General features: G+C 24.2%; 13 protein-coding genes across 13 annotated transcripts, besides 43 other annotated features; 4 read left to right on the forward strand and 9 right to left on the reverse strand.

Annotated features, from left to right (window-relative positions):
• Window positions 1-279: 279 nt before the first annotated feature.
• Window positions 280-355: a microsatellite.
• A 22-nt stretch (window positions 356-377) lies between these two features.
• Window positions 378-524: a sequence feature (AT_rich).
• A 50-nt stretch (window positions 525-574) lies between these two features.
• Window positions 575-685: a microsatellite.
• Window positions 686-699: 14 nt separating this feature from the next.
• Window positions 700-754: a sequence feature (AT_rich).
• A 20-nt stretch (window positions 755-774) lies between these two features.
• EDI_035090 (uncharacterized protein) lies at window positions 775-1755 on the reverse strand (the record flags this gene model as incomplete). Its single annotated transcript, XM_001739497.1, has 1 exon — window positions 775-1755. The coding sequence occupies one exon, from the start codon at window positions 1753-1755 to the stop codon at window positions 775-777; it is 981 nt and encodes a 326-aa protein (XP_001739549.1).
• Window positions 1756-1881: 126 nt separating this feature from the next.
• Window positions 1882-1902: a sequence feature (AT_rich).
• Window positions 1903-1915: 13 nt separating this feature from the next.
• Window positions 1916-1958: a sequence feature (AT_rich).
• A 132-nt stretch (window positions 1959-2090) lies between these two features.
• Window positions 2091-2165: a microsatellite.
• A 92-nt stretch (window positions 2166-2257) lies between these two features.
• Window positions 2258-2309: a microsatellite.
• Window positions 2310-2339: 30 nt separating this feature from the next.
• Window positions 2340-2382: a sequence feature (AT_rich).
• Window positions 2383-2593: 211 nt separating this feature from the next.
• Window positions 2594-3303: a repeat region.
• Window positions 3304-3310: 7 nt separating this feature from the next.
• Window positions 3311-3347: a sequence feature (AT_rich).
• Window positions 3348-3379: 32 nt separating this feature from the next.
• On the reverse strand, window positions 3380-5329 carry EDI_035100 (protein FAN, putative; the record flags this gene model as incomplete). The annotated part of the gene is made up of 1 exon (XM_001739498.1): window positions 3380-5329. One exon carries the CDS (start codon window positions 5327-5329, stop codon window positions 3380-3382), a length of 1950 nt encoding a protein of 649 aa, XP_001739550.1.
• Window positions 4010-4044: a sequence feature (AT_rich).
• Window positions 4513-4548: a sequence feature (AT_rich).
• Window positions 4907-4983: a sequence feature (AT_rich).
• Window positions 5330-5334: 5 nt separating the features above from the next.
• Window positions 5335-5389: a sequence feature (AT_rich).
• Window positions 5390-5448: a microsatellite.
• Window positions 5449-5480: 32 nt separating this feature from the next.
• EDI_035110 (uncharacterized protein) lies at window positions 5481-6527 on the reverse strand (the record flags this gene model as incomplete). The annotated part of the gene is made up of 1 exon (XM_001739499.1): window positions 5481-6527. One exon carries the CDS (start codon window positions 6525-6527, stop codon window positions 5481-5483), a length of 1047 nt encoding a protein of 348 aa, XP_001739551.1.
• Window positions 5553-5587: a sequence feature (AT_rich).
• Window positions 5726-5760: a sequence feature (AT_rich).
• Window positions 6080-6201: a microsatellite.
• A 35-nt stretch (window positions 6528-6562) lies between the features above and the next one.
• Window positions 6563-6627: a sequence feature (AT_rich).
• Window positions 6628-6647: 20 nt separating this feature from the next.
• On the forward strand, window positions 6648-7307 carry EDI_035120 (29 kDa ribonucleoprotein B, chloroplast precursor, putative; the record flags this gene model as incomplete). The annotated part of the gene is made up of 1 exon (XM_001739500.1): window positions 6648-7307. One exon carries the CDS (start codon window positions 6648-6650, stop codon window positions 7305-7307), a length of 660 nt encoding a protein of 219 aa, XP_001739552.1.
• Window positions 7039-7094: a sequence feature (AT_rich).
• Window positions 7306-7433: a microsatellite.
• Window positions 7347-7485: a microsatellite.
• Window positions 7481-8304, reverse strand: EDI_035130 (vacuolar ATP synthase subunit D, putative; the record flags this gene model as incomplete). The annotated part of the gene is made up of 2 exons (XM_001739501.1): window positions 7481-8086; window positions 8149-8304. 2 exons carry the CDS (start codon window positions 8302-8304, stop codon window positions 7481-7483), a joined length of 762 nt encoding a protein of 253 aa, XP_001739553.1.
• Window positions 8305-8563: 259 nt separating this feature from the next.
• Window positions 8564-8648: a microsatellite.
• A 62-nt stretch (window positions 8649-8710) lies between these two features.
• On the forward strand, window positions 8711-10232 carry EDI_035140 (uncharacterized protein; the record flags this gene model as incomplete). The annotated part of the gene is made up of 4 exons (XM_001739502.1): window positions 8711-8774; window positions 8834-9594; window positions 9658-10015; window positions 10075-10232. 4 exons carry the CDS (start codon window positions 8711-8713, stop codon window positions 10230-10232), a joined length of 1341 nt encoding a protein of 446 aa, XP_001739554.1.
• Window positions 8780-8825: a sequence feature (AT_rich).
• Window positions 9354-9399: a sequence feature (AT_rich).
• Window positions 10233-10918: 686 nt separating the features above from the next.
• EDI_035150 (uncharacterized protein) lies at window positions 10919-12280 on the forward strand (the record flags this gene model as incomplete). The annotated part of the gene is made up of 1 exon (XM_001739503.1): window positions 10919-12280. The coding sequence occupies one exon, from the start codon at window positions 10919-10921 to the stop codon at window positions 12278-12280; it is 1362 nt and encodes a 453-aa protein (XP_001739555.1).
• Window positions 12281-12870: 590 nt separating this feature from the next.
• EDI_035160 (protein phosphatase 2C, putative) lies at window positions 12871-14034 on the reverse strand (the record flags this gene model as incomplete). The annotated part of the gene is made up of 2 exons (XM_001739504.1): window positions 12871-13744; window positions 13901-14034. The coding sequence occupies 2 exons, from the start codon at window positions 14032-14034 to the stop codon at window positions 12871-12873; spliced, it is 1008 nt and encodes a 335-aa protein (XP_001739556.1).
• A 287-nt stretch (window positions 14035-14321) lies between these two features.
• Window positions 14322-14385: a sequence feature (AT_rich).
• Window positions 14386-14440: 55 nt separating this feature from the next.
• EDI_035170 (uncharacterized protein) lies at window positions 14441-15742 on the reverse strand (the record flags this gene model as incomplete). Its single annotated transcript, XM_001739505.1, has 1 exon — window positions 14441-15742. The coding sequence occupies one exon, from the start codon at window positions 15740-15742 to the stop codon at window positions 14441-14443; it is 1302 nt and encodes a 433-aa protein (XP_001739557.1).
• Window positions 14443-14465: a sequence feature (AT_rich).
• A 9-nt stretch (window positions 15743-15751) lies between the features above and the next one.
• Window positions 15752-15807: a sequence feature (AT_rich).
• A 39-nt stretch (window positions 15808-15846) lies between these two features.
• On the reverse strand, window positions 15847-18168 carry EDI_035180 (uncharacterized protein; the record flags this gene model as incomplete). The annotated part of the gene is made up of 1 exon (XM_001739506.1): window positions 15847-18168. One exon carries the CDS (start codon window positions 18166-18168, stop codon window positions 15847-15849), a length of 2322 nt encoding a protein of 773 aa, XP_001739558.1.
• Window positions 16688-16881: a microsatellite.
• Window positions 18169-18332: 164 nt separating the features above from the next.
• On the reverse strand, window positions 18333-20369 carry EDI_035190 (uncharacterized protein; the record flags this gene model as incomplete). The annotated part of the gene is made up of 1 exon (XM_001739507.1): window positions 18333-20369. One exon carries the CDS (start codon window positions 20367-20369, stop codon window positions 18333-18335), a length of 2037 nt encoding a protein of 678 aa, XP_001739559.1.
• Window positions 20370-20662: 293 nt separating this feature from the next.
• EDI_035200 (uncharacterized protein) lies at window positions 20663-21238 on the forward strand (the record flags this gene model as incomplete). Its single annotated transcript, XM_001739508.1, has 1 exon — window positions 20663-21238. The coding sequence occupies one exon, from the start codon at window positions 20663-20665 to the stop codon at window positions 21236-21238; it is 576 nt and encodes a 191-aa protein (XP_001739560.1).
• An 18-nt stretch (window positions 21239-21256) lies between these two features.
• Window positions 21257-21349: a sequence feature (AT_rich).
• A 460-nt stretch (window positions 21350-21809) lies between these two features.
• Window positions 21810-21980: a sequence feature (AT_rich).
• A 44-nt stretch (window positions 21981-22024) lies between these two features.
• On the reverse strand, window positions 22025-22879 carry EDI_035210 (uncharacterized protein; the record flags this gene model as incomplete). Its single annotated transcript, XM_001739509.1, has 1 exon — window positions 22025-22879. One exon carries the CDS (start codon window positions 22877-22879, stop codon window positions 22025-22027), a length of 855 nt encoding a protein of 284 aa, XP_001739561.1.
• Window positions 22880-23010: 131 nt separating this feature from the next.
• Window positions 23011-23037: a sequence feature (AT_rich).
• Window positions 23038-23066: 29 nt separating this feature from the next.
• Window positions 23067-23244: a microsatellite.
• Window positions 23245-23252: 8 nt separating this feature from the next.
• Window positions 23253-23905: a repeat region.
• Window positions 23906-23941: a sequence feature (AT_rich).
• A 68-nt stretch (window positions 23942-24009) lies between these two features.
• Window positions 24010-24037: a sequence feature (AT_rich).
• Window positions 24038-24044: 7 nt separating this feature from the next.
• Window positions 24045-24074: a microsatellite.
• A 71-nt stretch (window positions 24075-24145) lies between these two features.
• Window positions 24146-24177: a sequence feature (AT_rich).
• A 571-nt stretch (window positions 24178-24748) lies between these two features.
• Window positions 24749-24789: a sequence feature (AT_rich).
• Window positions 24790-25099: 310 nt separating this feature from the next.
• Window positions 25100-25141: a sequence feature (AT_rich).
• Window positions 25142-25409: 268 nt separating this feature from the next.
• Window positions 25410-25449: a sequence feature (AT_rich).
• Window positions 25450-25693: 244 nt separating this feature from the next.
• Window positions 25694-25721: a sequence feature (AT_rich).
• Window positions 25722-25863: the final 142 nt, after the last annotated feature.

The raw sequence follows: 25863 nt of genomic DNA on the forward strand, positions 1-25863 counted from the left end.
TTGTTAATCTTTTGTTGTTTTATTTCTTTTTGTTTCATAGATCAATTTCAAATATCATCATTTCTTATTAATTTAATACTCTTCTTGATTATTATCTATTTTCACAACTGGTTTGTTTCATTTATCATTCATATTTATTGTTTGTTTAAATTTGTGAATGTTGAATAGTGTAATATATTGTTTTATTGTTTGTTTTACTTAAATTTGATTATTATAATGATGTGTTATTATAATTAATTTAGAGTAATGAATAATCAAATTTGTTAATTCTTCATAATATATTGTTATTTTATTCATTTGATTGTGTATTATTATAAATGATTTAATGTTTCAATTGATCTTCTTTTATTTTATTGTTTAATCATCAAAATTGAATGTTATTAATAATCTTTAAAATATGTTTTGTAATTTAATAATTAAATGAAATAAATATTGAATTCATTCATTTGAATATAATCATTTGAATGAATTATTCGTATAACAAATACAATATAATTAATATAAATTGATAATAATTATATATAGTGTTAAAAACAATCAACATGAAATTCAAAGAAAAGAAATAAAAAGAAGTTGATAGAAAATGATATAGTAATATAAATAATGAATAAATAAATATAATGATAATGAAAGTATATAAATAATATAATGAATAAATGATATAGTTTAAATTAATACAAATAATGATATTTTTATGTGAATATTATTATTGTTTTAATCATTTAAAACATTTTTAGTAAATTAAAAATAATAACCATTTGTTGTTATTTTAAATCATTCAATTAAAGATTGTTTTCCATCATCATCTGAATGAATTTTCATAATCTTTAATTCATTTAATTCTTCTAGATATTCGTTGTTATCATTTATATTTAATAACATACCATTATATTCTATTTCATTAAATACATTTTGAATATCACCAATAATACTAACTGTGTTATTATAAAATTGTATTCCATATCCAATATTATTAGTAATTGTTATCAATAAATCATCTTCAGTATTATCATTCCCAAGTACAAAATAAATATCACTTTCTCTTTTACTTACAATTGGTTCATATTCTTTCATTCCATTTCTTCTTATAATGAATAAAGCAGATTTATTACAAACAAAGGTTTGGTTTCTAAGTATTTTAACAGAATGAAAGAATATACCAAAAACATTTCCATACTTAGTAACACAAAATACACCAAAATCTTTCTGTCCAAAAAGTTGTTTGTATGTATTTGTTGATGAATTTAGTATTTTACAATATTGGATACGTGGAAATATAATTTTATAACTACTAAGAGTATCTAAGAATAACTTCACTGGTTTACCATGAAATATATCAACAAATCTTTCATTTGGATCAGCAACAACAATAACGTCTTTTCTTTTTTCAGTTCCATCTGTCATTCCATTAGTCTTTTTATTATATTTAATAAAGAATTCATTTAACAATTTAACATTTTGTAAATACTCTTTTTTTATTTGTGAGGTGTCACTTTGAGAAATATCTTCTGGCGGATGGCAAAGTTTTTGATCTTCTGGTGGACGGCAAAGTGCTTGAAGTTTTTTAAGTTTTTCATTGATAATCTTTTGAACCTCACTTATTTTAGCTTGAATTTCATCTACGCTTTTAGGACTTTCTTCACTATGAGCATCAGGTATAACAGATATATCTATTGGTTTTTCATCAGTTTGTTCTGGCTCTCTTTCTGGTTTTTTATCGCAGAAACTATCACTAAATTCTGAGGATGTTGCCATTGTCAATGGTTCACAACTGAGATATGAAGATCTTTTATAATGAAGAATGGTGTTACCCCCAATTTTAGAAATGACGGTTTTTAATATTTAATTGATTTTTATTGGTGGAAATTGTTATGTTATTTCATTTTATAAAAAAAAATAAATGATGAAAAAGAGGAAATAAATATAATAGTTTATTCTATTTTAATAATTAAAAATTTCTTTCATCTTTTTTATTTTACGATTTGATAAAAAATGAAATTAAAATATGCATTGTTAATATCTTTGATTGTGTTGTTAGTTTATTTTGTTCTATCAAATCAGTACAATTGTTTTGAAATACTTCTATAATTATATATTAATTTATAATGAAATAATAAATGAAAAAATAAGATGAATAAGATAATGAATAAATCATAAATAAATGATAGTTTTAATCATTTGATATTTTGTTTTAATATTTATTAACGTGTTTATATACTAATTCAACTTTTATTATTTTGTAATAATTTAAATGAGAAATGATAATTATAATATTCAATAATGAAATTAACAATGAATAAGAATAATAAATAAAGAAATGAAACAACAAAAGATAAAACTATTTTATTTCATATTTACATTATTTCATTATTTTATATAAAAGTTTTTCATAAGTTTTAGATATTATTTGAAAATGGATGTTAATCTATTTAGTATTAAATAAACCATTAATTAAAATAAGACTATAATTATAAATTAAGTACAATAATCATTATTGAACTTTAAAATAAGATAAAACACATTAAAAACAACAAACAATACAAATAATGAGAATAATACTATCAACATAAAACGTTAAATGATAAAATAATTCAACAACTAGAAGAATGGGCAAATAGAAAAGTATCCAATATACTATTTGATTCAAACAATGACAATTGTAAAGTTAATACATCAGTATTTGAAGAAAGAATAATAAATAAAGCACATATAATAATTATTATTGAAGACACAAATGGAAATAAATTTGGAGGATATATTAATGCAAAAATTGACGAAATTAGTCATTATATAAATGATCCAAATTCATTTTTATTTTCATTAGAATCAAATGATAGAATCAAATGAATGAATAAATTTGATGTTAAAGGATCAGTAGTATGCATTTTTTTGATAGTCAACCACATGATTATTTGTTTGTATTTGGTGATAGAGTGATATTTATGTTTATAAAGAACATAATAAAACAGAATCATATTGTAAACAACATTCATTTTCATATAAAGGAATATAAAATGCACTTTGCAGAAAACAACTTCCAGAATATTTCACACCAAAACGAATCATTGTAATTGAAATGAAATGATTTTTATTCATTATTATTTATTTGAAAACTAAAAAAGAATATAAAATAAAATCAATAAATGAATATAAACATTTCATTCATCTGCCAATGAATGAAATGATGAATATAAAAATGTTCATATTTCATTCTTGTTTTATTTTACTTGAAATATTCATATTCATTGTGATATTTTAATAAGTAATAAAAAGAAAAGAAATAAGATTAGAGAATAAATAAAACAAGAAGATTAAAATAAAAAATAAATAGATTTTAATAAAAATTAGAAAACAATAATGAAAAGTAACAAAGATTTAATTATTTCTTTCCACTAAAGAATCCTTTAAAAGAGAAAAATCCTGAAGTAGTTTTATGTTGTTCAGATTGTTGATATTTAGTAGAAGTAGATGGTTGAGAGAATTGTTTTGGTTCATCCAAGTCAATGTTAACTGATTCGAGGATAAGAGGTTTATCTAATCCTTTGATTTCTATGACTTGACGAGTTTTCGGAGTAGTAGAACATTTAAAATCAATAATACTTAAAGGAGTCGAATCAAATGAATCATTAAGATCAATGGCTTGAATAGGAGGAAGAGGGTAATTAATTTGAAGAGAAGAATTTCTTTCAGGAGAAGGTATTTGAAAGAGTTGAGCAGGGGTTTGACCGAATTCACGAATTTGATCTTTAAAGCCACTAGTAGTTGGATCAGTAAAATCATTTTCATAAGTTGCAGGATAAAAAACATTATCAGCATCAAATGCAGCAGGTGGACGTTGGAGATAACCAAAAATTAAATCTATCCATTTATTTAAATTTTCAGAAACATAATCACTTTCAAGAGCATCTTTCATTATTTGAGAGAAATGTTGAGGAGAAGAAGCCCAATTAGGTAATTTAACATCATCAATAAGATCTTGAGTAGTTCTAAACCCAAAATAAACATGTTCTTTATTATTTAAAAAATTAATATTTGAATAAAATTCAGGAACTAATTCTTTTACATCACTTGTATGACTTAATACACCTTTCCAACATTCATCAATACTACTAAATATTCTATCAGGTTTATCAAATACTCCACTTTGAAGATGTAACATAAATTCAGGTACTAAACGAACTAAAAAGAAAACAACATATGCAGGTGTTGAATAATGTGTTCCATAAAGGAATAAAGGAGGTGTCATTTCTAACATTCTTTCTCTTAATTTTTCTAATCTTTCTTGATTTAATGCACCAATTGGTTTAGAAAGATCTCTATAATTTAATGAATCATTAAGATCAATAGAAGAAGAAGAATAATTTGATAATACCCAAGGAAATATTGGATATTGTGTAAGATCATTATAACTTCTTCCAGCAATAAAATTTAGATAAATTAAATATTCATAATTTGTTATTTCTCTTTTTTTCCATTTGTTTATAATTTCATTAAATTGAGAACCATCATCACTTTTAATTTTAATTTTTGTAGATTTATAAATTATTTCTTCTATTTTATTACGTTCTTCTTTTGTTTCAAAAACAATAAACGTTGATGATTTTTGAAAGAAAAATTCTAATCCATTATGTTGCATAATATATCTTCTTCTAAATAAATAAACTACTTCACTTAATACTCCACTTTTAGTTACAATAGATTCTTCAACATATGGAATAAAATAAAATGAATATTGTGTTAATATGAATCTTCCTGCTATTTCCATTAATGGTAATATTTGTGTTGCAAAACAATTTTCTAATATTTTTTCATCAACTCTTTTAAACATACTCATATTTGGTTGTAATGTATTAAGTCTTGAATGAATATATTCTTTACTATATTCATATATATCTTCTTTATCTCCATTTAAAATTAATTTATACATTCTATTTATTAATTGATATATTTCTTCAAAATTTACATATTTTAATTCTATTTTATGTTCTTTTTCTTCTTCATTTAATGTATATGGTTTTAATATATTATCTTCTTTCATATCTGTATATTTATTTGACCTAATAATAATTATATCTTTATTATTCATTCTATCAATATTACTTATATCTTTATATTTAATTCTTCTTATTGGAAATGATTGTTCATTTGATGCAAAAAATACTGAAAATGAACATATTTTTAATGTTCCTATTATTTCTCGTTGTCTATTATTATCAATATACGTACATGCACAGTCATTTAAGTATTGTTCTCCAGGTTCGAGAAGAAGTAAATTAAATCTACTTTTTGGTTTAATAAATCCATAGTTTTTTAATGTATTTCTTCTCATATAACAATATAATAACAATTAAAGTTCTTTTTTTTTTTTATTTAATTCTTTTAAAATTTTTAAAACAAAAAAATGAAATAAAATAAAATGTGAAAAGAAATATTTAAGAAATGAAATGATTTTTTTTTTTTTAAATTTGTCTATTCTTTCTTTAATTCCATTGAAGAGCATAAACTGAAAGTACTTCATAATTAATAGAATTTCCTATTTTAAATGGTAATTCTTTATTATCTTTTTCTATATAATATTTATTTAATTCTTTAGAAAATGAACATTTAAGTACTTTAGTATTCATAAAAGCATTAGTTATTTGGAATGCTACTGAGAAACATTTATCTACTTCAATGATTTTATTTTCTTTTTTATCTGATATCATAAAAGTAGAACCAATAACTGATTTTTTAATAAAACAATATAAATCTTTTTTATTAGTAACAAACATAAAGAATGAAGGATCATCTATTCCAAAAGAATTTTTAATTATTTTCTTTTGACAATAAATACCGAAGAAAATATTACTATTAGTTGTTCTACAAATTAACATAATATTTTCTTTTCCATTTATTGAGTTAATAAGTTGAGTTACATTTAATTGTTTTTCAAAATAAACTACTCTTGGATTTTGTCTTGTAACATAATGAGATAATGTTGAAATATTTTCAAATTGAAGTCTTTCTTCAAGTCGTTTAAATTCAATACTCTGTGCTGAAATAGGTCGTTCTATATCATTTTCAATTCCAAATGTTCGTATTATTTGTTCTTCTTTTCTTTCTTCTTTATTATTTATTTCCATTTTAAATTCTACTAATTTCTTTTTATTTTCTCCTATTAGTTTAATAATTTCTTTTCCTTTTTCTTCTTCTATCTTCTTTGAATTTATTAAAATAATGATTTCTTCTAAACAAATCATTTCTTCTTCTCTTAAACGAGCTATACATGCAATAATTAATGGGCTAATATTTTCTCTATAAAGTTCAGTATATGTTAGTGCATCCTCAATATATTCTTTAGTTAATTTAATATCTTCTTGTGAAATTTTATATATTTGTTGAAGTTTTTCATTATTATTTGATATTAAATATACCATAGCATCAAGTACATTTGGAAATTCTATTTTTAATTGAAGAATATTAATTCTTTCATTTAATAACTTCACTTCTTCAAGAAGTTGTTGTACTTTATTCTTTTCTTCATCCATTTTCCTTTTTTAGTTTTATAAAACATAAATGGAACTAAAAATTAAAAACATTAAAAATATAAAATTATTTGTGTTATCTATAAAATAAAATTATATTATTGAGATCTTTACTTCAAAGCAATGACTAAGATTTATGTATCAAACCTTTCATTTCAAACAAAACAAGAAGAAATGGAAAAATACTTTGCAGTTTTTGGTAAGATTAAATCTTGTATTTTAATGACTCAAAGAGGACATTCTAAAGGATTTGGTTTTGTTGAATATGAAACAGAAGAAGAAACAAAAAAAGCTCTTGCAGCTAATGACCTTGAGTTTATGGGAAGAAAGCTTCATATCCAAATTGCTCAACCACTAAAAGAACATAAAGAAAATCATAGACATTATGAAAGAAGATTTAAGTATTCAAGAAGAGGTATTAGTAGAAGATATTTTAATAGAAAAGAAAAGGATTATCAACATGATACAAATGATAATAAAACTGAAGAAAATAATGAATTATCAGAAACACTTCTTTTTATTAGAAATTTATCATATTCAATTAATGATAAAAAATTAAAAGAATTATTTGCAAAATATGAACCAAAAGAGGCTATTGTTGTTTCTTATAAAAAAGGAAGTCGTATATTTAGTAAAGGATTTGGATTTGTTGAAGTTAGTAATAAAGAACAACAAAATGCTGCTATTATTGAATTTAATAATTTTGAAATTGATGGAAGAAAAATAATTGTCTCTGCAGGATATAAAAGACAAGAAAGAATAAAATCCATTCATAACGAATAATAAAATTAAATAATAAAAAGTTAATTAATTAAAGAAACATTATTTTAATTTAATTTGATTTATTCATATTAATTATCTTTTAATTTATTTAATAATATTAAATTAAATATTAAATTAAATGAATTTTTATTGATTTCATTTCTTTTTTTAATTTATATTTTTTTAACCTTCAATTAAAAAATAATATCTTCATCTTCTTCTCCAATAAGATCTATTGGTTTTTCTTGTTTAGAATTATTTAATTTACCTTGTGCTTTAAGTTCTTTTTGTTCTTTTTCTTTATTAGCTTCTTTAATAGCAATGGCTTTCTTCTTTTTATTTTGAATAAGTTTTAATCTAAAGAATTCCTCTCTTTCACTTTCATCTAATTCAGTTTCAATATATTTTATTGTAGCTTGAGTCATTGGAATAACAACATGTTCTAATGCATTAACTCTTCTATTAGTAATTTTAATAACAGTATCTAATGTTAAGAAAGCAGTTTGAAGACTTGCTAATTTAACTAATGAATCAAGTGCTTTAAGATATTGTTGACGGGCATTAGCAACTGATTGTCCTCCTTTTGATAAACCTGTCAAATCTTGTAATCTAATTTCTTGATGAGATTGTGAAAAGACAGGAAGTTTAACACCAGCAATATTTTCTTGTGTTAATTTAACTTTATATGTTGAATTCTTAACATTTTGTACTACTACATGAGAAAATTCTCCTGCAGTATATTTAGCTGATACAAGTGAAAATGATGATGCTTTCATATAATCTTTCATTGACATTTTTTCCTATTTAATAAATAATTGACTTTCTACTATTAAATCATTTAAATAACTTATAATTAACAAACTTCAATAATTTTCTTGAGAATTGACTTAAATTTTTGATTTAATGCATCTGTTTTTCTTTTTAATAAGTCATGACCTCTTTGTGCACCAACTAATTTTCCTTTATAAGTTGTTAATTGCATACGAGTAGGAAAAACAGTGTATCGTTTATCAGACATATTATAATGGCTTTGTAGTTCTTCTTTTGTTAAATTTTTGTGTTTCAATATCAAATCTATTTAAAAACAAAAAAAAAGGGTTTAAAAATATGTTATTATTTTACAGTTGATTTCTGTAGAGTAGTTTGTTTAGAAGAGATTTTTGTTAAAATATTAAAACTATCAAAGACATCAAAAGAATAAATTATTGAATTAAGAAACTTATTGAGATGAATAAAGAGAATTAAATAACTATAAATGATTTAAAGAAGGAAAGGTTATGAAAATATAAAAACATAAAAAGATAATGAAAAAGAAATATAAAAGTATGAAAAGAAAAAAGAAGAAAGTGAAAAACTAAGAATTTAATTAATTTAGTGCTTTAATGAAAATCCAATTGAGAATTGATAATTTTAAAGTTTATGATATGATTATTATTCCTTCAGTTATTATTGGGGCTATTTTAATTGGAAGTATTCTTCAATTATTTGGTTTGTTTAATAGAAATATATTTTATTTAACTAGAAAAAAATTAATTTAATGAATATAGGTCCAAAAGGATATACAATTAAAACAGAATGTGCATATAAATGTAATGATAATTCAATGAATGAATATGATATTAATAAATGTCAAGGAATTGATCCAAATTTAGGAGAGACATTTTATTTTAACTTTGAACGACTTGATTCTATGAATAGATATACTAAATTATATTTTACTCCATATCTTCATAAAAACTATATTGATAATAATCATCCATCATTTTTATATCTTGAGATTAATACAAATATTATATTAAGTTATAATGAAAAAGGAATATGGAACTTTTGGGAAGGAGGAGATTTTAATACAAGTATTAAATGTTATAATGGAGGAAATGGAGAATGTGGAATAGTTCAATGGATTAATGAACCATATATTATGAAAAATGAACAAAAAATTGAAGTAACTATTAATGGTCCAAAAAATACATTTTCTAATATTTGTTTAACCCAAGTATATGGAAATAAATCATATTCAATTATGAGAATTGTTTATAATATCATTTTAACAACAATATGTTCAGGATATATTATTTATTATTTTATTTATTTAATTATTAAAAGAATTTATCCAAGAGATTTAGATAAACAACAATATTTAAACATAGGATTAATGATTTTTGGACTTGTTTATAATGATCCTCTTGACTTATTATCACTTGCTATTTCATCAGCATTTTTCCCAATATTTCATGGAATAATGAATATTTTATTTCTTGGGTATTTAGTCTTTTTCGTAATAGCTTTCTTCCAATCATTAAGAATTGTTTGTTATTTTACTTTTATGATAATTTGATAATAAAAGAAGAAAAAAATTAACATTTATAAGGAAGAAGGAATTTTATTAAATAAAAAAGTTGAATGGATTGTTATTGTTCTTACTACTTTAATTATGATGTTTTCTTTCTCATTTTCAGCATCAATTTATTTAAAGGGAATGACAGATAATCCATTTGCTGTAATGAAACCAACAACAACAATTGCATTACTTTTTTATATTATTTCAGTGATTAGTGCAACTGTGATTTTTGTGTGGGTTGTTTTTATCTTCTTTATGTCCTATAAAACAATTAAAAGACAAGAAAATATAAGAAAGAGTCTTTATTTCTGTTTAGGATCAATTCTTGTTATTGGTCTTGAATTTTTTATGTTATTAATGAGTGACTATTCTTCCTTTTTCAATACAAGTTTGTTATTTTATTGTATTTCATTGATTTCTTCTTATAATTAATATTAACTTCATTAGCATTTACATCTGAAATTATTATTTTTGGTATTAATGGATATTTCTTTGCTATGTTTTATGGATTTGTTCCTACTTTTGCAAACACTTTCAATGAGGTTATCATCGGTCCTGATAACCAAGATGACACTACAAAACCAATCCTTCTTGGTATGAAATAATTAAATTTTTTTCCTCTTTTTTTTTTACCTAACTCAGTTGTATCAGTATAACGCTTATCCATTAAATCATCTGCAAATAAATCAATTCAACCCATGATAAACAAAAATTATATCATCATTTGAACTATAAAAATATTCAAATTATATCAAAAATATAAGACATTTTCATTTGAAGATATTTAGAATGATTAATAGATTATTAATCCAAAAAAAAAAATAATTATTCATTTACTCTTTTCTTTAATCTGATAATAATCTCTCAATGGTACTGATTCTTTTTTTTGTTGTTAACATTAATAAAGGTCTTATTGGCAATAATGCACCTGTTGCAGAAAGATAAAAATAATGGGATAAAAACTGATTAATGCAAAATTAACTAAAGCTCAAACAAATGATTAAGAAATCTGATAAAAAACTTAAGTGTAAAATTATTTCTATAACACTAATAGAATAACAAAGAAAATCAAAAACATAAAAACAAAATTCATAAATTAAACAACGGTAGTTTCTTTTCTCATGAATTGTCTTAAACTTATCTGCTCTTTGCATTGTCTAAACATAAAATTGATTTAATACCAATAACAATTCATAACAATTAGTAAATCTTAATACATAAAATATGTTTTATATGACAAAAATAAAGAAGAAGAAAAAGAAGAACTAAAAAGTTATAATCTAATTGGTTAATGGAGGAGTCTACATCTAACAATAAAGAAATAGGTTTGTTTCAAGGGAGTAGCCATCTTACATTAGTTCAAAACATCATTACAGAGGTCATGTGTTTTTTAGTTGGAATATCATTCAATTATCTCAGCGAAGTATTATATTCAACAACAAATGATATGGGAACACTAATGGGAGATATTTCATTCATATATTCGTTACCTTTAACAATAGCATTTTCAAATATTATCACTGTTATTTCATTAATAATATTTACTAGTGCTTTTCAAAAATATCCATTATTTCTTTTAGCAGTTATTTCTCTTATTGGACAAATCATTATTGCTATTGGCATTACTCCATCTTTACCATTGATTTATGAAGCACACGCTTCTTATTCTACACCAATAGAAATATCGATACTAACAATTTGTGCACTTGCTCACGGAATTTTTTCTGCTTTCAATTTTGCATCATTTTTACATATATCATCATTACTATCACATTTTCATTTAATTCTATACATAATAGGAACGAACGCTGGACCAATGTTATCATCCTTTTTAGATTATTTTGGATATTTTGTTGGAGGATGGAAGAGTAATATGGACTATGTTTCTATGATGTTAGTGTTAATATTTACTGAAATTGGGTCATTATGTTTGATGGTATTTTGTTATTATTACATTAAACCTTTTAGAAAGGTTATTAAAATTGAACCAACTAGCCTTGTTGTCAAAAATGGTTTTGTACTTACACAGTGGCATAAAATGAAAATTTTACTAACTTCTTCATTTGATGAAATGAAAGAAGTTGTTGTTAACTTAAAACACCAAGTAGCATCATTGTTAATGGTGTATCTAACTTCAAATATTTTATATCCAGGAATGTTTATTTATTACCATATCAGTGCCTCAAATCAATTAGATAAAAACAATGATAACTATACTTTTTTGATGAAAAACATCTCAATTATTTACACTGGTTCATGTGTTATTGGAAGTTTATTTATTTTTCTTCCATCACATATATCAAAAAAAACTTTGTTGGCAGCAAGTGTTTTTAGGTTATTTGTAATTACTACATTAACATCTTTAATATCCCAAGGAGGAATGATCATAGTTAAACAGTACGGTGGTCAGTCTACCTCTCTTATTGTGAATAAAGTTCATTTGCTGTTATTTGTTTTAATGAGTCTTAGTTCTGCAATTATTGGAATAACACAAGGATATATTACATCAATAAGTTTTATTTCAATGATTAAACGTGCAGAAGAACGTGCAGCAACTTATGTGATACTCTTATCTGTATCATTAATTTCATTCATAGGAACAGTGATACAAATTGTTTTAGTAATATCCTTTTCATCTTTATTTGACTTTTAAAAAATTATTTTTTGTTTTCAGTTCAAAGTAACAATTACTTTCATTTAAATTGAATTATTAAGTATGGTTTATCTCTTCTTATTTTACTCATTTTCTTATATTGAAGTTAGGATACATTAATAAATGAGAAGGTCCAATCTTATCAAATTGCCTTTAATCAAATCCTATTTATTTACTAGCTCAATCAACTCACTCCTCATAAGCAATAACACTACAAATCTTATTTTCTAGAGGCTAATACATTTAACCTATTCTAACTAAGCCATTGTCTTGTTTTTAAATAACAGTTGAATTTACTGACACTTGCCCTTTTAGTCTTATTAATAATAATAAACTATTTCCCAGTTAACTAACCAGAATCTAGAAACAAAGAAGATTTTATTTAGATGACAAACACAAATAAATTATTATAAACAACTAAAATACCTTTTACCAATAATTATACGATAAACACTAGTTACTATTGAAATAAACAAAAACTGATTATAACATAATTATAAATGTTATGGATGGTGTAAGCAATAATGTAAGGTCTAAAAATACAAAAAAGAGAAATTAAATAATCTAATAACAAAATAGCTTGAAGCCTGTCATGATATAACATCTCCACCAGGACAGCATCTTCTCCATTTATTTTCTGCTCTGTCAAACACAGCAACAATCAAAGTCATATTATCAAAACCTGGGGCTTCATAAGGATTTTCAGAAAGGCACTTCTTTAAGATTTGTTCACAAATTTCATTCAACTTTAAACCATTTTCAACACCTTCTTTAATAATTGTAACTACATCTTCATTGCTTAAAACATCCCAAATACCATCACATGCCATAACAAGGAAATCTTCAGTTCCTTCTAACTCGTATGTAGTGATTTCTGGGATTGGTGAAATAATATATTTATTAACGTCATTTCCTTTCTTAAATTGAAGATCTCCAATAGCCCTAGTTAGTGAAAGGTTTCCATTAACTCTACCGTTTCGAATAACTCCTCCACATGAAACAATTCTATCAACCTCAGACTTAACATTAGGTCTTTGGTCAGTAGTTAATTGAAGAATTTCATTGTCATTCTTCAATAAAAGACATCTACAGTCTCCAACATTAGCAATAACTATTTCATTTTCATTAATGACAAGAGTTAATGCAGTAGATCCAATATCTTTAGCAACCTCACAACTTCCATTAACCAACATTTGGTTGTCGTAATTTTCAGTTTTACAAATATCAGCAAGCATCTTTGACCCTTCTGGGGTCTTTAACTTTGCGTCCAAAGAAAGGTATGTTTCAGTTAAAGATTCTTGAATAGACGAGGGGAAGTGAGGAGAATTCAATAGTGTTTTCTTCATTTCATTGGCACAGTACTGAGATGCTTGTATTCCTCCATGACCATCATAAATTCCAATCAATCCTTTATCTTCTAATAAGTCTGTAATAAGATGAGCGTCTTCCATAGTTTTTCTCCATCTAAAAATATGAGATGCTTTGTTTTATTACATAAGACAGTTTTTGTAAACTCAAAGAAGATAGTTAAACTGAAATGTCTAAAGTACATTTAAAAGCATCAAAATAATGATGTATAAAAGAGATAAGAAGATAAGACATAATAAAGAAAAAAACTACCCTTGCATTGAGCTATACCCAACTATAGCATTTGGGATTTTTTTAATCCCAGAGTGTTGTTCAGTTGTTGGTGTACTTTGAAATTCTCCCATTGTACTTTCACTTCTACATTTTTGAAGTTCTTCTGGTTTCATTTTATCCCTTTTTTTCTGATTTTGTTATTACTATTCTTTTTAATAAATCTTACTATTATTTTCTTTTTTTACCCATTAAACCTAATTTTTTTCCTTAAGATATTGACTTTTTTTATTTTTTTGAATCTTATTTTTCCTTTTCAAAGAATATTCTACAAACATTTCTCAGTTTTTTTAAGTTCTTTGAAATGATTGGTACAGCAAGGAGAACCTTCTTTTTCTAAGTTCTTATTTATTTTTAAAGTTTTCTTAAGTAGATTTTTTATGTTTATTTTAGTTTTCTTCTCTTATAAAAATGATAAAAGAAATATAGTTTTTAATAGTTTTTTTATAATTTTTATAATAAAAATTCTTAAATGAGGGATTCTGAAAATAACCAAATAAGCTTTAATTAAGTATCTTCAAGTCATAATAAATTTATTAAAATAATTGCAACAAAAAGCATATAAACTGATGCTGTTGAATTTGGTACAACGTTTTCATCAAAACATTTTGCAGTTGAAGGTGCCTTTTGATTTTTAATTAATGAAAGTGAATCAAAGAAATAAGTAGTGTCTTGTTGGTTGTTTTGAATAGATAAAGATGAGATAGTATCACTAGTATAACCTAATTCTTCAAAATTAATTATTTCTTCTACCCAGTCATCTGCTTGTGTGATAGAAATAATTTTCTTTTTATCTCCACATAATACAGTAATACATTCTTTACATTCTTTTTTTGTTTTTATAAAGAATTTGAAAGATGAGTACTGTTGAAGTGAAGCTGGATATTGTGCATAGAAATGGAATGCACCATACTGTTTCATATTTGTTTTTACACAATAACTTCCTTCATAACAATCATTGTCATATTTTAAATCAAGTGAATTTAATGAATTAGAATTTTCGATCCAAGTTCCTTCAAATTTATCGTCATAAATAACAGAATATTCATCAACCATTGAACAACATTCTTCAGAATCATCATTTTTATTATGTTTTTGTAAATTTTTTATATCAAAAAATGTATCAGAAGGTATTTTAAAATTACTAAAAGCTTGATATTCTTTTTCAGATGTAAAATCATTAATAATTGCATAAACTTTATCATCATTAATTGATGTCATTTCAATTGTAAATGGAGTAGTTAATAAATTAGAAGATGTAAATGTCCAAGTATTTGATTTAGATCTTTTGCATTCATAAAAAGTATTGTTATCAAGAGTAATTTTAACTTCTTTTAATCCAATGATATGGTCTTTAACAACAAAATTATACCAACTATTAGAAACTCCTTTAGAAGAAACAATTTTAATATTCTCATCGATATCACATGCAACCATTCTAAATGTAATATTTGCTCCTCCATTACTTTTTTCTCCAATTAATGAAAATCCATTTTCTGCAATATCAAAAGCAATAGACTCTCCTTTACATTTAGGATTCTCATCATTAGCAGGACACATATCAACGACTCTTATTCTTATAACTCCTTTAGGTCCAACAATTTCATAACAAATTCCACATTGAATAGCATCATTATACATTGCTTCATTTAAAGCTCCTGCATAAATATATCCTTTATTTATAGTTGTTGATATTGAACCAAAACTACAAGCACCATTCTCTGTGTATGAAGTATAATAAGTAGATGTTCCTTCAAAACATGTTGATAATGGAATAAGTGCATTTGAAATAAAAATTAAAAGAAGGAAGATTAATGGATTCATCTCTAAATGATATTAAATTAAAAAGATAAAAATCTTTAAAAAGAAATAATTCTAAAATAAAAATACGAATGGAACGAAAAAAAAATTCGAATTAAAAACTAGTTTTAAGGTTTCATTGAAATAAATATTTCTGTAATTCTTTCAGTTAATCCAATTAATTTATTTTTTAATGATGAATTATTTGGAAGTGTTTTTGTTAATTCAAACAATGTATCATGCAATGCTTTGATTCTAATTGTATCTTTTGATGTATTACAAAGAGATAAAAATGAATTGATTAATCCATCAAATGAATTTTGTAGACCATATTTAAGTTGACTTCTAATATTTAATTCTAAAATTGTTTTTTCTTCAATAGATGATGAGTTAGGTTTTATTTTTCCCATAGAAGTTAATACAAAATTATCTCCATCTATTGCAAAAAACATTCCATTAATTTCTATTTGTATAACACCTTTTATAACAATAGCTTTTGTAACTTCTGTACAATCAAACGTTGTTAATAACTCTTTAATACTTCCGTTATATATTTTTTTAAATTCTTTATCTAATACTTGTATATTTCCCATAACATCAATTAATATTACTTTTTCATCTAAAAATGCTTTATGTAAATTGAATGTAATAACAATAGGATTAGTTTCCATAATACCAGTATCTATATTTAATAAATATAATACATGTTCACTTACAATTAAAACATGAGTTTCAGTTGCAATAATACTTCGTACTTTAAATGGAATAATTGTTGACCAAATTATTTTTTTATCATGATGCCGTTCTTCTGTAATAGTAGTAATAATTTTTTCTCCATTATTTCTTTCTGCAATAATATCATACATAACTTTATTTATCATAATACTTTTTTTAATACTATCACATATTTCTAATTCTTTTAATTGCCACGTTTTCTTTTTAATATCATTATCTTCAAATATCTCATCTTTTCTTTCTCGTTTTCTTTTTTCACTTAATCTCTCATTTCTTGATTTTATTTCTTCTTCACTCCATCGTTCCTTTATTCTTTCTTTCATTTTTTCTCGTTCAATTTTACTTTCTTCTACTAATGACTTCCTTGTTTCACTTCTTCGTTCTGATTCAATTAATTCTTTTGCTTTTTCTTCTAATTTTTCTCTTTCTAACAACTTCTTTTCTAATTGATTTTTTTCATCTAACTCAACTTTTAGTGGTTGTTCAGTTACAAGTTCTGGTTGAACTCTTTTCTTTACAGGTCTTTCAACTGTAAGTTTACCACCTGAAAAATTAAGTGTAGTTTGTGTAGTTTGTTTTTTTGTTCCACTAGGAATCAATGGTTCTCTAATTGATTGTTGATTTAACATATACTTTTCAATAGTTTTATTTAAATATTCTTCTCCTTGAACTTCTCCTCCTATTTCATTTTCATTAAATTCAAAAAATGCAACAAATCCATCAACTGAACAAGCCATCATTCTTAACCCTCCAGGTAACCAAGTAATATCTTGGATACATCCCTTAAACACATTTAAGAAATGACATACTTGATTTTGTTTTCTTGCAACCCAAACACTTAATGAATTGTCTAATCCCCCAATAACAAAACAACTAAATGCTCGTTTCTTTCCATCAAAATTTACTGATTTATATAGACATGGTGAAAATCTACAACAAACAACTTCATTTTTATGTCCTTGAAATGATATCACATCATTCATTTCTCTATGTGTAACACACGCAACATATCTCTTTTGTGAAATAGCTCCAACCATAACTAATTGCGTACCTTCTGGTGACCAACTTGGTCTTAAAAAAAAGTTTGAATGTGACGCAAGTTTAAATTGTTCTGTAATCTTCTTTTCTGCTTGTTGTTTAGCAACATTCCATATAATTGCTGCATTAGAACATTGTGAAAATAGAAGAATATTTAATGGATCAAAAGCAACTCCATAAACAGGTAATGAATGATCTAATACTCCAATTTGTTTTCCAGTTATTATATCCCATAAAATAACTTTACAATCTAAAGATGCTGTAGCAAGTTGTTTTCCATCATTTGAAAATGAAAGGTCTGTAACAGAATCATTATGTCCACGTAATATAAACACTAGCTCATATTCTCTGAATATTAATGTTTCATTGACAAATGCACCTTCATCCATTACTTTAGATAATTTATAAATCGTAACAGATGAATCATCACAACCACATGCTAATAATTTTCCATCTTTTGACCATCTTAGACAATTAACATTATGGGCCAATGTAATGACTGCTTGTAATTTAGGAACATCTTCCACATTATCTTCATATAAACTTCTAACATTCCAAATTTTAATTTTACCATCACCACCACCAGTTGCTACTAAAGGTTCTTTAGGATGAGAGTCCATACAAAATATTGGATTACCATTATGATTCATCCAAAAAGGTTTTTTGTATTTTACCATCAAAGAAATTTATTATTTTTTTAAGTTCTTTTTCTATTTTAGATTTCTATTCCATTTTTTTTCTTTCTTTAAAACCAAACCATCAAACAAAAATTGATATAGATTGATCAAATATAAATTCTTGATGAAGTTAATATACTATGTTTTACTTTACTCAATTATTTCTATTCACTATTGTCTGTTTTAACTTCTTTATTAGGTAATTCAGTATCTTCATCTAAAAGATGTACTGGTCCTGAACTAGATATTACTTTTGATTCTTCTCCTTCTTTTTTTCCAATTTCATGTGATTCAATATCTTTTTCAAGAATTACATTATTTTCTTTTAATAAAGGAGATTTTTCATTCTTTTCTTCTTTACTATCTTCTTTACTTTCTATACTACTTTCACTACTATCTTTTATTTCATTATCTTTTTCATTGTGTTCATAGTCATTAAAAGATTGTGTATGAATTTCTTCATGTTTTTCTTCAATAAATTGGTTTTGAGTAAATGAAATTTGATTGTCAGTAGTAATTCCATATTTATTAGATTCAATAAAACTTTCTGGTTCATATTTTTTTTTAAGATAATCACGTTCTGCTTTAACTTTATTTAATTCATCATTTAATTTAACCAACTCTTTTTTTAAGTCTTCAATAAGATTAATTTGCATTTCAGTGATATGTTGTGTAAGTATTTGTTCATCTGTTAATTCTGTAGGTTCATTTCGTTTATGTTCCTTTTCTTGAGAAAGTTTTTTAAAACCAGATGATAATAAAGGTCCTCTTGGACTTCTTGGAGGTTTTGTGTCTTTTTCTTTAGTTTCATCTTTCTTTTTATCTTCTTTTGATTCAGTTGTGGTAGAAGAAGAATTTGTAGTAGTTTTTCTTTCAAACTTCATTTTAGACCAACCTTTAGCAATTAGTGTATTAATATTTCCCTCAACACTTCCTTTTCTTCCCTTCTTTTCTTTTTGGTCTTTTTTAATTTTTGGTGTTGTTCCATCACTAATTGGTGATTCACAATGTTCTAATTCCTTTTCTTTTTCTTGTTCTGTTCCTTCATCTAATTTTTCAATATTTAATTCTTCTTTAGGATTTGAAGGTACTTCAGAAACTCTGATATTTTTATTTTTTTCTATATCAAGTGCTGGAGTTAAGTTTGTTTCACTGTTGCATTTACTTAGTTTTGCTTTTGTTCTTACTTGAGGTGTTGCTTGAGGAAGATCAGAATCTTTTTTAATAGATGTTTTAATCATACCAGTTAATCTACAAAATGGTATTTTTTGATGTGGAATAACACATGGATATTCAGGTGGTATTAATCCTTCTTTTTCATTACGTTGTTTAATAGAAAAAAATATTGGTTCGTAATTATTTAATACAAATTCAAAAGCTGATATAGCATTTTTTGTATGAATTAATTCATCAACACCTTCAAATGGTGGTGGTCTACAAACAGTTAACCCAATACATGTGGCTAAATTTGATGCATTCATTCTTGTTTTTTCTTCATTTAATTGAATTTCATATAAAAAACTACATAAATACCACAAAGTATCTTGATTCATTTTAGGAAGACTTTCCATAAACAGTTTTGGGTCAGTAGTTTTTAATGGTAATTCAATAAATTGTTTATAGTATTCATATGGGATTAATGGTTCTGGTAATTGTCGAAGATAATCTTTTAATATTGCTGCAGCAACTCTACAATCATCAAATGACTCCATATCAACATCTTGATCACCGTCTAATATTGTTTTAATTCTTGACAATGACACATGAGATGCGTTAGTTCTAAATATTCCTTCTAACTCTTTTCCTTCATGTGTTAATAAATATTGTAATGATCTAAATACTGGAATAGGAAAACGCCATGAAGATTTTTTAACTGCACATGATAGTGGATACCCAAACACTCCAAGTGTCTTTGAAACTAACGCCATTTTATTTACCCAATATCTAACCATGTCATCATCTTTACAAAAAAAGACAAATTGTTTATCATAAACAACTTCAAAACATAGTGATTTCTTACTTTCTTCTATTGGTATTTCCATTTCTATTGTCCTACTAACAATGGCTTTAGTTAAATCAATTCGTGGGCGTTTATCAATTTGAATAAAAGGTCGATTTTTGTATTGGACAACCTCAATCCTCCGTTCTTCAAAACGATTTTTTTTCCACATCTCTATTATAGAGAGGTTCTCTTTTTGCATGTTTATAAGCTTTAAATGAAATGTAGTACCTTTTTGTTCTTTTTCTTTTTTCCAGCACTTTTCATTTTTTTTTCTAAGAACTTCTTAATAAATATGAAACAATCTCTCCTCTTCCCTCAGTCTCTTTTAAATTTGTCTGATTTGTATCATTCATTTTTTTCCTTCTAAATTTCTTTTAAGTTTATTATAAAGTTCTTGTAATAAAAAACATCATATTTTTTTGATAATCACAATTTTTGAATAACACAAATTAACCCTAATTTTGAAAAATCTATGACAAAAGAAATTCATTAATGCCTAAAGCAGCAGGTCGTCCACGACTATTGAAACCAAAAAGTGTAACATGTTTAAAACCACAACCAACTAAGCGTGAAAAACAATTAAAAGAATTAGGAGTTGTAAAAGAAACACCTAAACAAGTAGTTGTTAGTCCTATTGATGAGTCGTATAAATATTTTGCTGACAATCCTAATTTAGGTCCTCCTTATCACCTCCTTCTTGATACTAACTTTATTCAATTTTCTATAGGTAAGAAAGTTGATATTTTTGAAGGTGCAATGAGATGTTTATTAGCTAAAGTTATTCCTTGTATCACTGATTGTGTTATGGCAGAATTAGAGTTACTTGGAAAGAAATTCCAAATGGCATTAAAGATTGCTCGTGATCCTCGTTTTAAGAGATTAACTTGTGATCACAAAGGTCATTATGGAGATGATTGTATTGTACAAAGAGTAACAGCACATAGAATATATATTGTATGTACTTGTGATAAGGATTTAAAACGTCGTTTAAGAAAGATTCCAGGTGTACCATTAATGACTGTGGGTAATCATAAATTTGATATAGAAAAACTTCCTCGTCGTCTCTAATTTTAATTGTTTTAACACATTAATATTTTTATTGTTTTTTGTGATAAATATATGATATATATATAAAATAACATATTAAATAAAATGTTATATTTGTTTTTCTAAAAAAAAGAACTATTAGTAGTAAGATTATAAATTGGAAAATTAATTTTCTGATTAATCATTTTTTGTTTCTTTTCATTTGAATTGGCAAACTGAGACAACGAAGGTCTGAAGTATATAGAAATGAATTATATTGTATTAGACTGTTGTTTCTGTTTAACACACATTAATACTATTTTTAATAAAGTTAGTGATTAAGGAAACAATGATTTAGAAGAATTATGAAGAGTAAAACATACTTTAACTGTTACGACTAGATAATTTTTAATAAAACTAAGAGTCTAACAGAAGTAGTGGTTATGAGGAATTAGTTTAATGAGTTATCGTGAAAAGATCACTTTGAATATAGTTTAATGAAATATCTAGTAATAGAATAGAAATAAAGAAGATCGTATAAAGTTCTTAACGATATTAGAAGAAATCAATAACAAGAAAATTTAAAGAAAAGAAGAGAAGGGTGGGGGATGAGATAAAAATAATTATTTATAAATGTATTGTAATATATGATTTGGATAAATAAATAAAATTTTTATAATACTAAAACATTTATATTTTTGATGTACAATTTGAATAGAATACAAGACAAATTATTTTTATTAATTAAAAACAAAAAAATATTACATTTTATTATTTTAAATAAGAAGAGATAATATGAAGAATTGAATAAGAAAAAGATTGTATTAATTAGCATTGATCAAAGCAGAATAAAACTTCACTAAAATCTTTCTTTAATAATTTTTCTTTTTCAATGAAAAAATGAACAATTCCACCATCACCAAAACAAGTTTTATATTCATCTTCAGTATTGTTGTGATGTGGTTCATCTTTAGAATACATTTGACTATCAATTTGAAGAAGCAATGTATCATATTTTTTTGTTTCTTCTGAGCGTGGATCAAGATCAATATAACTTGGATTTCCACCGATTCTCATTCCATCTTTAGAGAATGATGGATCTTCAATTAAAGAATCTTCAATGTCACTAGTTTCAACGCCGTATTTAGTAGCCAATTTATCAATGAGTTTTGATTGAGTAACGTCTCTTAAACAACCAACGTTCTCACTTATTTTTCCATTTATTTTAAAAACTCCAGAAAACATTAATTGGATATCTCCATCTTCATCAAATTCTTTATCAATCATTGTCTTAATTTTTTTGGGAAGTTTTTGTAATTTACTTTCATCTTTTTCTATTGTTGGATGATAAATAATTTTATAATTTGTTTGTTCTTTTACATCGTCAGGATTTGCTCCCATAGTATCATCCGTTCCACAAATAAAAATTTGAAGAATACCTTCTTTTGGGTAATTCTCTAATTCTGGTAATTCTTCAAAGTTTAATTGAACAAATAAAATCATTGGGTCTTCATTCTCATCTTTTGGATATTCCATTCCTTTAGGAAAATATGGATATCCTCCCATCTTACTATTATAAATACTTACTGGCTCAACTGTTAAACTCAAATCTATACATGCCTTTCTTGTATTGTTGATGATTTCACCAAGAATCTTTTTGTATACTTCTTTATCAATAGGCATCTTTTTATTGTAATCACTTCAAAGTTCTCATTTTATAGTTCTTTATTATTTTTATCAAAGTTTTCAATAATCTAATTATAGGTTTATAAAAGAAATTCACAACAATTCTAATTTCTTCTTATGACAAAAAGTTATTTTTATTTTTTATTATTAAATTTCAAGATCCTTTTATTATCAATAACATCATTTCTATTTTAAATTTATGAGGTTTATTTTTTTTTTTAAATTTCATTATATTGAAAGTAATAATTTCTATATTTTAATAAATATTTTGCTTTCTTTTTTCTTAAATTTCAATTTTTTTTATACTCATATGTCTGTTACCTAATCTTCATTTTATTTCTAATTTATTTTATTTAATTTTAACTTCGGGGATTCGAAGGTAGCACGTCAGAGACACCACACAGATCCCTAAAATATTTCCATCCCTCGATCCCTCCCAGTTATGGACTGGTTATGACGTTGCGTTTGGTTAGAAAAACATCTCACCCAGTACTGCAAGAATAGCAGTGTTTATTATTTACAATGACAGAATATCATTGACAATAAACGAATGGGTATTTGTAAAGATGTTATTATTACTTGTTAGAATACAAGTATTATTTGATAACATAAGATTATCAAAAGAAAAGGGTCAAGTGGTTGAGGCTAAAAGAATATTAGCCTAAAGTAATACAGTAGTAATTATATATTCTCCTTAAAATAAGAAAATAAAGAAGAAGAAATTTAAACCCAAAGAAGAAGAAATTTAAACCCAAAGAAGAAGAAATTTAAACCCAAAGAAGAAGAAATTTAAACCCATCGAAATTAAAAAGAAATTTAATAATGAATATTTAAATAAGGGATGTTTAAATACTCTATTCCACATCAAAAATGAGAAAAGAAAATTCTCACAGTTCAACAACTAGAAGCAAAGAATAAGGCAAAAGTTGAAGAACAAATACTTTTAAGCTCAGGGATGGGATTAGTCTCCCCTGAGCAAGGAACAATAGAAAATATTTCTATTAATACTTAATTAACTGTTTTATTTTAATTTTAACTTCATTTATTTTTATTTTATTAGTTAGACTAGATTATTTGGTATTGAAATTGATATATGATAATGAAAGTGATACATTTTTTCATATCTCATTTTTATTATTTATAAATGAAATATTTCGTTCAGTATTTATTTATTATTTATTCACTTATTTATATAATTTTTAATATTTTTACTTGATATTATATCGTTATGTTAATAAGATATGATACTCTTGATTCAACTTGTTTTTTTTATATTTTATAAAAATAATTTTAATCTTGTTTTTAATAACAAAAAAGATTAAGAATTGATTAAATGAATTGATAAAATACAATATCAATAAATACACCACAAAATAAATCATTATTCTCTCTAAATAAAGTCATTGAGAATACTAAATAATGAAAGTTAATGAATATATGAATACTTTAACTTAATTAATAATAATGATATTCTATATTTTCTTATATGAACATCTACTTTTTTTACTCTAATGTTAATCAATTGTTTAAAAGTATAAATAGAAAATTACATAAATCAATTCTTTGTATTGAAAGAGTCAATAAAAGAATGACAATAACATTAAAGAAATGTGATTTCGTAATAAATTTATTTTGAAGATAATAAAGGATAACCAAAATCTATATGTTTTATTAAAATAATATAGTAAACAATTTTACAAAAGTAAAATATATGCTAGTGTTTATAATGATTAAATAAAAAGTAATAGTTATTAGATAGAGCTTTTAATTTGTTGTTCTTTGTTGTTTGTTTCATTTTTATTATTTTTTATCATTACCATGAACTCTAATACAAATACCATAAATGTGTTTATAAGAGAAATTGAGTATATTAAAAATAAATAATTAAATCTTATTATAGATAAATTCTGAAAAATTCTAGTTAGCAATTAATTATTTTTCGTATCTCCTCCATTTAAATAGTTTGATTAAATCATCTGGAATAAGAGATATATTATCTGTTTCAATGACCTTTTTTGTATGATTACTTAAAATTATTATTCTTCAAAGTTTATTGAACAATATAATTGTTCTGAATTGTTGTTATAATTTATTATACAAAGAATGGGGGTATTTATTATAGTTAACTTATTAACATATTAACGGTTTATTAAAGTTATTGTATGATAAAAAAAATTCATATATCATTTTACTGATATTCCCTATTTTTTTGGTAAGTTTAATATTAATTAAATTTTTAATAACATATTAAATATATTTGATATCCAATGTACTTTTGTAGAACTTATGCTCCAACAACTTTATTATTGAATAAACTATTAGACTTTAGTAATGTTTTATTATTTCATAATATTGAATCAGATAAACATTTAGTTTTATTATAATGGAATTATTTAATTGTTATTTTGACTCTGACTTCAAGTTCAAATAAATGCCATCAAAAATATTCAATTAAAGAATTTTTGTAACACTTTTAAATTTAACTCAAAGAAACAAGTTAATTATGATTATCTATTTTACTCAGTACATTTTAAATTAAATTAATTTGTTTTATTTATTATTTATATCTGTTATTTCTTTCAGAAATATATGATAAGAGAAATATTCCTATTAGGTTAAATAAATAAACTAACAATAGTTTTTTAACAGCTTAGAACAGATGTCTGATATTACAGTAATAAAATTCTATAAAATAGAAAAACTAATAAATGTTTTTTCATTTTTGTTATATTGTTGCTAGACTTATTACACTGTGAATATATGTTTTATCATAATTACTAACACTGATAGACTGTTAATCTCAACAATGTCTAAATAAATCTAATTATTAAATTTTATTGGTGGTCTGATTAATTTTATAAGTACTTAAGTCTAAATAATACTATTGAAAACATTTTATACTTTTGAATATTATATTTTGTTGTTATTTAGAATGTCTTTATAAAGCAAGAAATAATTAAGTAAAATTAACTTTGAATTTT

This window comes from Entamoeba dispar, genomic scaffold, assembly GCF_000209125.1.
Source record: "Entamoeba dispar SAW760 scf_1105229462205 genomic scaffold, whole genome shotgun sequence".
In the NCBI taxonomy this organism is placed as follows: domain Eukaryota; phylum Evosea; order Mastigamoebida; family Endamoebidae; genus Entamoeba; species Entamoeba dispar.